This window comes from Camellia sinensis, chromosome 9 (assembly GCF_055761805.1).
Source record: "Camellia sinensis isolate YWXY chromosome 9, ASM5576180v1, whole genome shotgun sequence".
Lineage (NCBI taxonomy): Eukaryota > Viridiplantae > Streptophyta > Magnoliopsida > Ericales > Theaceae > Camellia > Camellia sinensis.
The window spans coordinates 22084420-22099575 of NC_138969.1; the positions used below are offsets into that span (position 1 = coordinate 22084420).

General features: G+C 34.1%; 1 protein-coding gene across 1 annotated transcript; it reads right to left on the reverse strand.

Annotated features, from left to right (window-relative positions):
* Positions 1–785: 785 nt before the first annotated feature.
* LOC114291600 (GTP binding protein) lies at positions 786–14865 on the reverse strand. Its single transcript, XM_028235455.2, has 12 exons — positions 14483–14865; positions 12580–12747; positions 12292–12415; positions 10778–10869; positions 9592–9690; positions 7607–7720; positions 6336–6400; positions 4755–4871; positions 3297–3372; positions 2431–2523; positions 1931–1981; positions 786–1112 (listed from the first exon to the last, which is right to left on the reverse strand). The coding sequence occupies exons 1-12, from the start codon at positions 14567–14569 to the stop codon at positions 1014–1016; spliced, it is 1185 nt and encodes a 394-aa protein (XP_028091256.1). The 5' UTR covers positions 14570–14865; the 3' UTR covers positions 786–1013.
* Positions 14866–15156: the final 291 nt, after the last annotated feature.

A 15156-nucleotide genomic window follows, 5' to 3' on the forward strand; every position in this document is an offset into this window, starting at 1 on the left:
TTTGACTAATTACGAAAAGATGTGCAAAAAGTAGAGAGAAAAGAGAATCTTTGACTTTTTGGTATGAGTTGTTGGCTTTTTGGCTAATTTAGTAACTTTTTGACTAATTGGCTAAAAAAGTAAGTCCCAAACGGGGCCTAAGTATTGATTCCTTCTCTTTTCTGATCCGCTCCAACCACCACCCACTGCTTATCACCACTACCACCACTACCGACCATCACCTCTTTTCTCATCCGCTCCAACCACCACCCACTGCTTATCACCACTACCGACCATCACCTCTGACCACCGTGGTCTGACTTCCTCCAGCAATCACTTCCATTTGTGATGGTCGACCAACTTCTAATGGCCAACCACCAACTACAACAGCCGACAACTACTTTCAGTTACCACCTCTGTCCTAAACCATTCATGTTTGATACGCAATATAGAGAAGAGGGGTTTGAGGGAAGGGGGATAGTTAATACTGAAACCACCATTTGGTTGGAACAGTTTGGCAACAAGGTCTTTCAAGTCCAAAATATTTTGTCAATTCAATTCGAAATTATCAACACAAGCATATTTGTAAAATCAAACATAAAAGAGTGCAAAAAATAGAGCAGAAAAGTGCCGAAATCAAGCTTCGGGTGCAATGTTCCATCACTCATAACTACAAAAATACAAATCACTACAAATTTTGAAGAAAAGGGTCAATCAGACCGGTTCATATCAGACCCCGAGAATGATCATAAATTAGCCAGCACATAAACGACTTCAACGAATAAAACATAACCACGTGATCATCATGAAGAAATCAAAAGATATACCATTGGTTTTGAGTTCATAGCTAGTATTCAACAAATCCCACTCTACTCGGGGGATCTACTCACAAATCAAAACTTTCTGCAAATGCAAAACGAGGTACAGATCTTTTTCCCCACGGAGAAAATTACACATAATAATGATGAGGATTCATACACTCAAACTTAACAATCAGATTCATCGTGAATAGGTTAAATATGTGTGTATATCTCTCACTTCTTCCCACCACCAGAAACATTAAACTTGAAAAATATGACGTCTCCGTCTTGTACCACATATGTTTTCCCTTCCTGTCTATACTTCCCGGCAGCCTATGCAAAAATAAAAAAATAAAAATTATATGCAAATAAATAAAATAAAATCAAAAAAGGTTGGACTAATGGAAGAAGTAAATGGTCTATAATAAAGGGAAGGAATTGAAAGCTAAATTTATAAACAAGTTACAGAAGGCATAGGACTAATGAGGGTCACAGCACAACGATTTTTTTTTTTTTCAATTATGTCGCACGTTTTTTACTGTTTAGGTCCATCTAGACTAGACAACCCTAAAAATCAAAAATAAAAAAAAAAATTCAATCACAAAGACAAATAAGCCAAATTTCATTGAAAAAGCCTATAAAAAATGGCTTTGGCCCTGTTTGGTACAGCTTTTTTTCAGCTTATTTCAGCTTTCACCTTAATTTAAGCTATTTTGATGTGTTTGGTTTAGCTTAACAATGCAGCTTATAGTTTTTTGTAAGTCAGAAATCAGCTTATTCTTTGAGTGGGGCAGGAGAAGCTTAATTTATAAGTCAGAAATCAGCTTATGTTCATATTTATAAGCTATAAGCTGTTAAAGCATAAGCTATAAGCACTTTCCCACGGCGCTACCAAACAGGGCCTTTTTTTTTTTTTTTGGAGGGGGGGGGGGGGTGTTCTATATTGACCTATCAAAAAAATCTATTTTAATTTTTTTTAAGGATCATCTAGTCTAAACAAGACCTGCAAAGTAACATATTTAGACGAGTTCAAAAAAAAGTTAAAAAAATAAAAAGAGAGTTACAATAGCTATATCTGCAAATCGTCAAACAAATGGCATAGGACACGAAAATGTAACCATTATTTAGTTAAGTATTGAATTAAAGCACACCTTAACAGCCGGTTCACTGCCGAGTTCCTTCAGATCTTCAAATTTCATCACCTGATTATTGTCACAAATTCAAAGTTAGCACTTTCTAGCAGTTCCACAGAAGTATCAAATAGAAGAGATGAAAAGCTACAAACCAACAATATTATTTGGTGTTTTTAAGATGATAACAAGGAATTCATCTTTTAAACAGAACAAAACAACACTGGATTATGCACTTTGAAGCATTTTAAGGAGAGCAATATATTACAATCACATTGGTTTTATTCCATGCAAAGTTTTTCAAGTAGTCTCACTGGCAAACATATTATGTAAACATATTGGAAGATATTCCTAGATGTCAATTCTGAATCCTCATAAAGAAACAACAGAAAGTAAAGAGTAAAAAAAAAAATCAATGAACTGCCAATGCAACTTCTTAAAATATCATGAAAGAGAAAAAACCAATAAGACAACAAAATGTAGACAGTTTAAAAGAGGGAAAAAACGGTTGAAGGAATTACCTCAGCACAGATAAACCCTTTCTCAAAATCAGTATGAATCGTCCCAGCAGCCTGAGGAGCCTTTGTCTGCCGTCGAATTTGCCAACATTTCACCTGCAAAAAAAAAGAAAAGAGAAGTTAAACAGTCACATTCAATTATAAAATCATCCAAGCAGTGTTGTAACTTGTAAGTCAGTAATAATTGGAAAGACACATCCATGCAAGTGCAAGAAGCATTATCAGTAAAAAAAAAAAAAGACCACTTATGGTGCTTTTGTAAAAAATAAGTCACCCAAGATAGATAAAGGATACGTGCGCTGTTGTACAAGGACAAGCATTTTGATGTTATGTCTGGGAAATGTACCGCATCCCTTGGGGCAATAATGTGGAACATGAACTGAAAACTAAAATGCACAGAATCCGATCCAAGAATGAAGAATTAAGTAATAGAATTGAGGGGAAAATGAAGCTCAGAAATAAATCATTAATCATTTGTCTGCAGCAATTCACTCTCTTTCAAAAACTAAGGCTGTGATTGGATCATGAATTTGAGAAAGGATTTGCAAAACGAAAGGAAAAGAGACGGGAAAAGTGAAAGAAAAAAAAAACTTATATTTCGTTCACTTTTCCTTCCCTTCGTAATCCATGATCCAAACACAGCCTAAGAGATTGACTTATTTGAAGACGAGAGTTGATTTAGACAGGTACAACTTCGCACTCTCAGTTTCTCTCTCTTGGAAGGGAGAAGGAGAAAGGGATGAGGATCATCACTCATGCAAGGCAGTTAACGGCAACAAAGTGCAAGCAATGCTTCCAGCAAACTCTATAGAAACAAAGAAACAAAAAGAACTGAACAGGAACAGGAACTATTCAGGTAAATATATTACCTCATCAGGGCCAGCTGTGAAAAAGTATATGAGGTTAATTGCTGAGAATCCAGTCTTTATGATCTTTGTTAGGGCACTGTAGCAAAGCCAGTTCAGGATAGCTCAGACATTAATAAAATCTAGATTTCATTCAATAAATCAGAATTCTAGACTCTTTTTCCACCAGTTTTTTTAAAATATATATATATATAAGAAAACTATTATGAAGTGAAAACAAAAGGTTAATATTTATATGGCAAAACACAGCAAAAACATAATTATAATTTTGATCGTACATTGAACTTGAAGATGGTTAATGAAAAAGAGTGATGTTAAAGATCATGAAAAAAATATCATGAAATGCTTCGTGAAGATTTTTCATTTTTGATTAGTGTGTGGTGTTTTATTGTGTGCGTAATCCAAGGGTGGAGAATCTTCATGAACCATTTCATATTTTTTTTTATGATCCCTAGCATTACTCAAATGGAAAAAGCGCTATAAGAAATTGATTTTGTTCTGCACATCCATACATCCATATACATATATGTGTGTGTATACAGGGTAGTTTTAACACTATTTAGCATCACAATTCTCAACTTGAATTCCAACAACATGGTTGAGTTATAGGATAATCATTTGTAAGGAAAGAAAACACAGAAAACATAAAGCAAGTAAATATTTAGAAGGTCATTTCACTGTCACATTCTAACTAATTAAAGGATGCAATGATGATTGGAAATTATAAACCAAGGGATAATTATTTCATTTTGTGAGTTTAATCTGTACGACATACTGGCAATTATGAAAACATCAAAACTTTACAGAAAAATTGCTTTCATATATTGCTTCAAATGCATTTCTGGAAACCAGAATTGCAGAATAAACAGATCTGGAGAATTACTTTCTGATATTTCCCTAATGCACCCCACATTCAGAAATATTTTGTTTTGAATCTTTTGTAATGTTTTGAAGTCTAGAAATTTCATTTATATCTTTCCCTATTTTTAAAAGTTTTTGAAGAAATTAAAAAAGGATGTAAGAGTAAACAACAATTATCAGAACGTTTTGATTGACTGCAAGGCAGCAAAAAATTGCTGTGAATGATGATTGACAAAGAAAGCATTAGACCGGTCCTTCAAACTGAAGCCAGCTAGAGTTTATCTTCAGTCAGAGCAAAACCACTCTCCAGCTCATGAAAGGTAAACAAAAGCACCAATACTTTGCCCATCATGTCCAATGTGACAAAGTGGTTCAGTTTGTTGTTTAAGCAAAGAAATTACACAGTACACTAACATTGGCACCACACAAAAGTTTACAATGAACACACGAATTTGCAGTCATCAATTCCCAAATTTGTTTATGTTTTGCAAAGACATAATCTTCTAGATCATTGTTATTCCGTAAAATGGTAGAAGCTCCACAACATTTCAACCAACCAGAAATCCATGTTGGTAAGGAGTTCCCAATGTTGGGACTAACCTTTGCAACTTGTTCTCCTCGCAATACTTTGCAACTTCATCTTCTGGCATATCAGCAAGATTTTTCTCTAACACACAGCTGAAAGGGATAATTGGTTCACCCCCATGCTCCTGCACCCTAGAAAATTTGAAGCAAAACAAATCTTTATTTAAAATAAATAATAATAAATAAAAGCCAAAAAAAAGTACATAAAAAATAAAAAATAATAATAAAAAACAGAAAAAAGAAGGAAAAATAAAAAAGAGATTAAATTCACTTGTAGCTTACATAAGGGAGAGCAAAAAGGTAATTGAATGGCAACACCATTAACCCATTACAGACGGATGCAATTAAGTAGGTCAAAAAGCTTCCTTAGACAACCAAGAAATGATACTTAAGGTCAATTTCTTTCTGCATCATAGTATGCAGAAAGACTCTCCAAGTGTTAAATGTGTTACATGCAGTCTGGTCAAATAAAATAGCTGAGTGAAGGTCTAGACCATGAAGACTGGACAACTGACTTGAGAACCAAACAATAGGAGTTTTGAGTACTTCAAAGTACTGCTGTCCAACAATCAACCCTGCATGGTTCATGTTTAGGTCTTACAAAGGCAGTGCCAAAGCAGGAGGTATATTAAATACAAAAGCAGTTTGGAAGATTCAGATGGCATCTATCCCATAAGAAAGGCAGATTTCCACAACCTAGACACGAGAGACAGTAATAATTAATCAAAGCCTATTCTGTAAAAGCTGCAAATAACCTTCTCCATTTATAGTTTCAATTCTGTTGATTGACAAGGAACAAACAGCGAAAAAAGGTTAATATACAAAATCATATAACCAAATAATAGAACATGGATACCAAATTGACATGTTGTAGAAAGCAACATCTATCCAAACATCTCACTCATAAGTCAATTGGGTTCAACATGAATTGGTCTTAGTTGGCTCTGTCAAAAACCATAAACTATATTAATTCCAAAACAATCCTAAAAAAACTGTAACTAGTCAACCATTTTACTCGAGAGGAAGAGGGTGTCTCAAATGTGTATTCAATCTGTTGAGGTGACACAAGAATATGTAACTGACTTTAACCAACAAGTACAAGCATTAAAATTCAAAACCGTAGGAGTTTAAACAACAAATCCAAGCATGAAAATTTAACACTGCAGATATAACTCAATTATAAGTATCCTATTACACCACATTCTTTGACAAGTATTAAACAACTCTCTCCTGCTCAAAGATTGTGAATGGTATTCTAGTCTTTACATTTTTCAACTGCCAATTTATTGATTATTCTTCCTTATGACCTAGACAGATGCGCATATAGGGGTGTGCATGGGTTGGTTTGGTTAGAGTTAGCACTAAATCCAGAATCAAACCAGTTCTCCACTAGAACCAAACCAATCTGATTGGGTTCATTATTTTTAGACCCTAAACCACCGAACCAATGTATTGAAAAAACCAACCCAACCCAACCCATAGAGGTTATGTTGGTTCAGTTCTTGGGTTTTCTAGGTCTCTGGTGCATCACACATGGAGTTTAACACATGTGCATAAAAAGAGGCAGAAATAATACTAACATGGCATAGAACTCACCAAGCATGAATTTTAGGTAGAAACTTGTTCTTTTTTCTCTGATAATCTTTTTCATTCATGTTAACCTGCATTGCATATGCATGATACTGGTCAAAATCCATAATCACACCAAATTCCCTTTTGTGATGAATAGCGAGTTTCATTTGAAAAAGAAAGGGGAAAAACTGAAGCCCCACAAAAACCACAAAATTTACAAACCATGTGATTAAAACTGTTTATGAGAAAAATGAAAAAATGTCTAGGAATATTTATTTTCCTATTCTACTTCATTTCTAACAATAGGATTATAGCCCAAATTGTGTGCTTTATGGTCATAATCACAACTTCACCAACATGACAAAAGAACAAATGTTGACATAAGAGAAAATTCTGGCTATGAGCTGTCACTAGAATTTCATTTACAGAATCATCTTATAAAAACCTCAACTGTCATGATGGGGCATGAGGATGATGCAGATTTGCAATATTTGTTGGTTTCACCAGAAGAGCCTAATTCCAAGACATATTGCTAAAAGGAAATAAGGAAGCAGAGTATCAAGAACTCATTCTCTCTTCAAGACTTGATGGACTGTCCATTGGGTGTTTGTCATAATTATACACAGCATTCAATTAGTGCAAAATCTTCAAATTACCTCTTTGCTTAATGTTCAACAAATAAATCCATTATATTTCAGTCATAACTTGATCTAAAAGAAGGCCCATGGACCCATATTACAGCCCATGTCCAACAAATACAAAAATTTACTAAAATACTCTCGAGTCCTAAATATCAACAAAACATAATAAATCTGATTAATAGCAATAATAAACTAAAATTAACACACACACACACACACAAAAAAAAAAAAATTAAAAAAAATCCAAATCAACCTAAAACTTAATTAGACAAGGGCCTGTTTGGTGTAGCTTTTTGTAAGCTGAAAGTTAATTGTAGGATCAAGCGCTTACCATCTCACCAAAACCCATAGGTAGTAGTGAAGGCGGTAAGGCGCCAAGCGCCACAAGTCGACTGTGACTCAGTCTCAACCTGGACCTCTACCAAGGCAAGATGCTAGCCCAAACCTAGGCCAACAATAATCAAAAACCAAAAGCTAGAAGCACCCCTCCATCTACTTCCCAATAATGGGGCTTATGCTACAAGCATGGTTGACGGATATAGTGGTCAGCCGGAAACTATTCTTGTCATAATGAGCAGATAACACCTTTGTTTTTTTTTCTTTTTTTTTTTCTTTTTTTTTTTTTAATATAAATAGAATGAACAGATAACTTACCAAGTAAACAACAGGTTTGGCAGAGAGCAATTGAAAAGTATTTAGTATCTCAATATCAGCAGCTTTCCATTCACCTAGACGGACGTCTTTTCCCTGCTCTATCCATGCTTTGACCTGTGGAAACAAGGTCATTCAATTTCTTGCCTTTTTGACAACTCAATTCAACTCAACAAAGCCGTGTTCCAGCTACTTGGGGTCAGCTACGTGAATCCTATTTTTCCTTTTCGATTACCTCTATATTAAATGTGATGCACTTATCCACAATTATTCAAATCATGGTTCCATGTGTCAAATTGTGTACGAGTCAGCAAAAATGGCATACAAGAGCTCTTCTCATTAATATTGTCTATTCTCATCATATAGAGTCCAATAAAATTTCATGGGTAATGAAAGTGTTCAACAAAAAGTGTACTATTTCATTACATGAGATACATTTATTTAATTTTAAGAATCAAAATTTTAAGTGGCAGTCTTAAAAATGCTTTCTCTAATTATCTCATGCCTTATGCAATTAATGGCTCAAGATAGATCCCCTTCTTACAGTTCAGCCCTTGTGTAGACCTGTTTCCCATTTTGGCTGATCCATAGTTTTATTTCATATGCATCTTGCACATACTTCCTTTTAGCAGTATTAGAACCTCAAGGTCATCAAGAAGAAAAAAAAAATTGAGCAAAACAAAAGAGACCATTTATTATCTTTAATCTTTATACATAATGCCATAAAGCTATTTAGATAAAGAGTTGCAAAAAAGGCGGCCCAATTCAGTAAATATAGAATATTGGTTAAGCTACCCTTTAAAAAAAAATCTGACAAAAGCAATGCCAACATGAAAAATGTCAAGGTAAAAGACAAACCAAATATTAGCTTCAAAGCATTGGAGGTGATACGCACATCTCCATCTCTCACCTCCCTAATAATAAAATTTGTTATTTTGTATAGCATTTTCCATAAAACGGCGTCTACCTATTTTCTTGAGAAACATTTTGCGAGAGAGAGAGAGTATATAGTGGGAAAGATACAAAATATATATATATTATTTTGTTTCATTCAGAAAATGAACTGCAGGGCTACAATTTCTTAATTAACTAACCTGAGTAATTAATTTTTGTTCCTCATATATGCAACATATTACCCATTCAATGGTTTATCTAACAAAAAAATTGGAATCACGCTTTTAATTCATAAGACAAAGAAATTCAACAGGTTATTCATAAATTCCTCAATGACATTTAAAAAATAAATAAATAAAAACCTATACGGATAGTACCGAAAAAAAAGAAAAAAAAAACCCTTTTGCGGCACTTTCTTTTGTTAATAAAATTTTCTTACAACAAAAATGTGGATAGTGGGAACTGGTTCAGTAATTAAAACCCGGTATACTAATCTTTGAGGTTGTGGATTCAAGATTGAGGGTAGCAACTTTGTGCAAATTATGCCAAAGATTAGGTGTATACTCAATCTACCATACCCAAATCCCCATCCAATGGGTACTAAACCAAGCATACTATATAAGAAATGTGGAAAGGCACAAAAAGTAACCTGACAAACTGGACATACATGCAATCTGATACAACTAACAATGCAAGGGAAGACTTACCAAATTTTAAAAAACATGCATAAAGCCATAATTCTTTTATGGAACAGTTACGAATTCTAGTATAAGTCATTATACTATGGTTAGCTTGTTCAATCACATTGAGCATCAACAAAATTCAATCATAAACCATAGAAGTCAAAAGGAAATGTGATAAAAGCATAAAAGCACTTGATGAGTGTCATGTAATTGTCATTTATTAAAAAAATTACAATTAATTTGCATTGAATTGGGTGTATGATTATATGAGTGTTATGTAGTATCATTAATATTTCAAATACTTCAATGGAGAAAATGGATCAGTATGCACTACACCTGTGACTATTATGACAACAAATAAAAATTGCAGATAAAAGCAAAACAATTGTCCAAAACAAATAATTCACAAACCCTTTGGCACAATTCAAGTTCTATCTTCAACTGCTTGTCATTGCTCCTCTTCATGCTCTTTTCAACGTCCTCAATCTTCCTTTCCATGAATTCAAGGTCCTTAACTTGCATAAAGCATGGAAGACAAGGTCATCAAAGGAGATCATAAATCACTTGGATGAGGACTAAAAACCATCATAAGATTGTAATGCAATGCATGCAATGCAAACAAGGCAAAATGCTCATATTTTAATATGAACTAGACCAATTATCAGAAGTCAAGGCCAATCTCCCTCAACTGTGTACCATTTATACGGCTACCACAAAACCAAATTGAAATCCCAATGAAAAAGTGACCCAATCTTTCCCTCTTCCTTGCTTATGGTCCATTTGGGAAGCCGCTATTTAGCCAAAAAGTCAAAAAGTGCTCATAAAAAAAAAAAAAAAAACAATGAGACAGTAAACCAATTAAAGAGATGTAGCGCAGCTTGGTAGCGCATTTGTTTTGAGTTCAAAATGTCACGGGTTCAAATCCTGTCATCCCTACCTGTTACTTCTCCGTTGAGCAGTAACGAGGGATTATTGGTAACATATTGAATTAATAAAAACATTTTTCTATTTTAGACTTGAATTCAAATAGAATAGAAGAGAAATGAATATGATAATCTAGAACAAGTTTTATTTGGATAAGATTCGTTCCCTTCCATTCTACTTTTTCCATGTTTTCCCATAAAAAAAACAAAAAAACAAAACAAAAAGTTCTTCCTAAACATATCGGTTTTTCACCTCATATTATAGCCAAAAAGCCACTTTCCAAACGGGCCCTTAGTAAACTTGAAGTTGCACTTGACATGGCACGTGACAGGAACAAAAACTTCAAAGAGATTTTAGTGAGGAGTTGTTGCCTGTGTGTGAATCATGTAAAATACATTTTATACATCACATCAAAGTCAAACCCCTCATGTGCTCTAATGTCTACACATGCTTGAGTTCATTCCTAACTTTCATCAAGTCCACAAATACAACATAGCCATATTGATATTCCACTTGACATCATAACTAATTTGCCACCATCACCAACAGAAAGATTTACTAGCTATGCTTAGTTGCACAATTAAATGCTCCTTAACACAAGAAAATGGCACATGTAATCAAAACTGGAGCTTTCTATACAAAACTCATGATCAAAATCCAGCATAAACCATACCTTAAGCCGTAATTCTTCAGTAATAACCTCTAAATCCCTCACAGGATCCACAATATCATCAACATGAATGATATCTGGATCTTCAAATGCACCTAAAATACATAGTACAAGTGAATTATTTGATGGTAACACTTGATAAATGAACAAGTTGATGCTGTAGAGCAGATAATCAAAGCGAGTTCCCAATTAATCCCCAAAATTATTGCAGCGGCACCCAACACAATAACTAGGAACAACAAAATTGTTCAGTAAGAATAACATCGAGAAATTGTAAGGCAATGTCTTAGCAAAAGAAATAGCTACAAGATATAAACTACTGAAACCATTCACGCTCCTTTGAATCCAGATGACTTATATAGCAGTATACAGGGATTGAAACCATAAGGGCTTATTAAGCAAGTATAGGAAAAAAAAATCATTGGTCCAATGAGAAAATTAGACAACAAAGCTTATATGATACTTGCTCCATCCCATTTTGTGTCATGGTTGACCATGCAGGCATTAAATGAGAGATTTACAAAGATGCCTCTATTCTATTTGAGTAACTCTTTTGGGAATAGGATTGGACTTGAATACAGTATTTTGAAAAGCACACCTTAGTGAAGACTTATGAGAGAAAAGCAAGGTCAGGCAAAGCCTCAAGGCCTCAAGGCAACTTCAACCAAGTTGAATACTCTTTTGGCAAAGCAAGAGATATTGTGGCCACTGCTGGGGATAAAATTATTTGTTGAATAGTTGATCAATTCTTTTTCTTTTTTATGCTTCCAAATGTTAAACATTTGAAATATTAGTTTTGTTGGACATTGATATTTGGAATCTTAAATTTTGTAGGATGTTTTATTTTTTATGAATATTTAATATTTGGACTGTTGGATGCATCATACTTTGTGTAATTATTGAGCTTTTTTTTGTTTATGTTATCTATTTTTTTAAAATATATCCTCACTGTTTGCCTCACTTTGATGAAGCCACTGTCTCGTCTCGTCGCCCTGTGTTTAGGCCTTATTGCCTCGATTCACTTTTCACCTCAAATATAAATTTCAAGAAGGGTAATATGGAAAATTCATGATTTTTGACAAATAAGACAGGATTAGCAAAATTTGATAGTGAGAGACAGAATAGGATGACAAGGGAGCATAAACTACTCCAAAATTCAGATCATCCATGTCTTCAATAAATGGGACTGCCAAAAATGGAAAGGCAGATGCATAAAATAGGAGAGAGGGAGTATAAACTAGTCCAAATTCCAGTTCATTAATGTGTTTAAACAAATCTAACACTGAAATAGAACAAGAAGAATTATGTTCAACAAATATGGATAAATATAAACAGAAAATAATAAAAACAACAGACGGACGATAATAACTATATGGCATGAATGAAGAAAAGAATACTATGTTTTGACTCCTCAAATATGTATTACAGAAACTCATTGAAAATAATGACCAAGATGATTAGATGTAATAGCAAAAGAACAAATATAGGGAACTGTACAAAAAAGATGAGCATCTCACGTAAAACATGAAAAATGCCATCAACTGCACGAATGTGAGACAAAAAACTGTTCCCCAATCCTTGTCCTTCATGAGCACCTCGAACAAGTCCAGCTATGTCATGAATTTCTAAGAAAGCTGATACCTGTCCAAAAACAAAATAAGTCAGGAAAGAAATACACTATTAAAATCAGCAAACCAAAAATACTTTATGATGTAGAACTATTACAGATCTCTACAATATTCTGGTTTAAAAAGCGCACAACATCTGTAATTGAAACATTACAGTTTAAAAGTCTAGTCATAAACCTGATTCTTTGGCTTGTACAGTTGGCAAAGCCATTCAAATCGCTCATCAGGAACATTAACTCGTGCCTCATTGGGCTCAATGGTACAAAAGGGAAAGTTCTCCGCTGGTATGGACAACTTTGTGAGTGTGTTAAAAAGAGTAGATTTGCCCACGTTTGGCAATCCAACCTGAAATACAATCAATAAGAACAATAAGCTCAGCATTTAGATTATAATGCAACTTAAGTATATTCCTGATGTGACCAGTAAAGAAAGGCAAGTGCTTGGAACTACAAAAGCCAATGTTGTCAACTCAGTTTGAGGTGTTGCACCATTAAACAATTTGATGCAGTAAGAATGCTTGGATGTTTAGTCACAAATGAAAGGTAATTTGAGCATTTTACCACACAGGACACTGATTAAAATTACTAGTACTACAAATTTCTGAAATGTGTAGTCTCAAATTTTCAAAACCATCTGTAAGACTGTGATGTGACACTAACAATGGATTCCATTATGCACAATGCAAACCTTTGCGACAAGGGATTACTCAAATTATGTATAAAACATAACAAGGCATTCAAATTTTGTTAAACATGCAACAGCCCTAAATAGTTTGAGGGATGTTTCAATTACATTTCCAGAAATTTTAGGGTCTGGTGCATCTGTAAATTCTTTCTTAGAAACTCATATCCAATTGAGTAACATCAACAGGCCCAGAGCATCTAAACACTCCAAGATGCCCAAAACAAAATAAAAAATAATATCCCTGTTAACATCCCCTTCCAACCAGTACTACAGACCTTCAAACACATTGACAAAATTGAGGTTTACAAAATATTAGGACATCTTAGGGTGTCTTCTTCAATTAGAAAGGGATCAAGGCCCTATGCACACAACATTGCAATGTAATATATATATCATCTTCAATATAGGTGATAAGGTAAATAGTGCATATATCATATTTTGAACTGTTTGATCGTTTTTAGGTTTCTTTGGAATGAGACCATTCAAACCTCTTAACTAGGCTGCCCATTTTCACAAATGTTTCAGGTGAGGTTCCTACATTTACATGCCGTGTAAAAACAAATGCTACCATTCCAATTCTAGGGGATTCCTAACAATAAAACTACCGCGACCAAATTTAAGTACCAAATTCAGATACCAACTAATGTGTAACCAATACAATGGTATAAGATTTTAAAGGTGGGCCCATGAAACCAAGCATTTATACACATAGATGGTATTGCATTCAAAAAATACAGTGAAAATCCACAAAGTTCAAAAAGTTCCAAACGATTGTAAAATTTTACATGATGATTTTAGTGCCAATTTATTTATGGACTATTTACAGTGCAGTTCAGAAACTAGCAAATTGTACAGGACTATTTCACCTTCCTTCTGCACATTGAAAAGGTAACCCAAAAAAGTTCAGTTTATAGAAACAGGCCAATCAAACCACAAATTTTCCAAAGAACTTAGGGGGAAAATAAAGAAAGAAAGAAAAAAAATCATCAAATGAATTCAGTTAAACAAAGGGAAAATTGAAAATCAGTACATGTTTTCAAACTAAATTCAAATTAGTGGTAAACTTTACTAACTTTAATATTTAAAACTATAAACTTTTTCATGAATTTGTAAAGATTTTGTGAAGTTACCACTGATTTGCAATTTTCACAGTTGAAATAAGGATTAATCCTACAAGAAACTAGAATGTGAAGCACTAAACTCAATACAATTTCAAAAATAAATAAATAATTAAATTACAAAGCTAAAAGTAGAAATTCTAGTACCTTTCAAGACCTGTAATTCTCAGCAACTAACGCAAGATTTTTAATTTTTTCATAATATATATTTTCATTTCGCTTTCAACAATTTCTCACAACCAAATTCAGCGATAAATGAGAAATGAGAGAGAGCTTACAATCCCAATCTTGAGGTGAGATGAGAATCGGCCAAGGATAGGCCTCTCGGCAGGTGCTTCCTTCGATTTAGCTGACTTCGGAGGCATATTTCTTTCAACGATCTGATGTGTGTGTGTGTGTGTGTGTGTGTGTGTGTGTGTGTGCGTGTGTGTGTGTGTGTGTGTGTGTGTGTGAGAGAGAGAGAGAGAGAGAGAGAGAGAGAGAGTTCTAGGGTTTGGATCGAGAAGAATCAGAGTGTTCAGTGTTCTAGGGTTTCTAAGAAGATGACACTCCACTGAGTCAGCTCAACGAACCTTCGTGTGTTCAATGGGTTGTGTTGTAACTCAAGGCCCATGGGCATATTTTTTATGTCGAGCTATGGGCCTCCTTTCATTTTATTTATTTTTTTCGACGAACTGCCCTTTACCTATATAGTAGGACCACGTGCGGTTTACACCGTAATATTTAAAAATAATTACATAATTTTTTTTATAAAATATACCATTAAATTTATTAACAATTTAATAAAAGAGGTTTAAAATACCCATGTGAGGATGGTTTTACAATACTCTTTAATTTCAAACAAGTTCTTGAAAGATTCTCGCTCCAATACCTGAAAAAAGAAAGTATTCCAGTCGGTGTACTGAAATTAACCCTCCGATGAGTAAGTCAGTATTTTTGAAGAGAGGAAGAA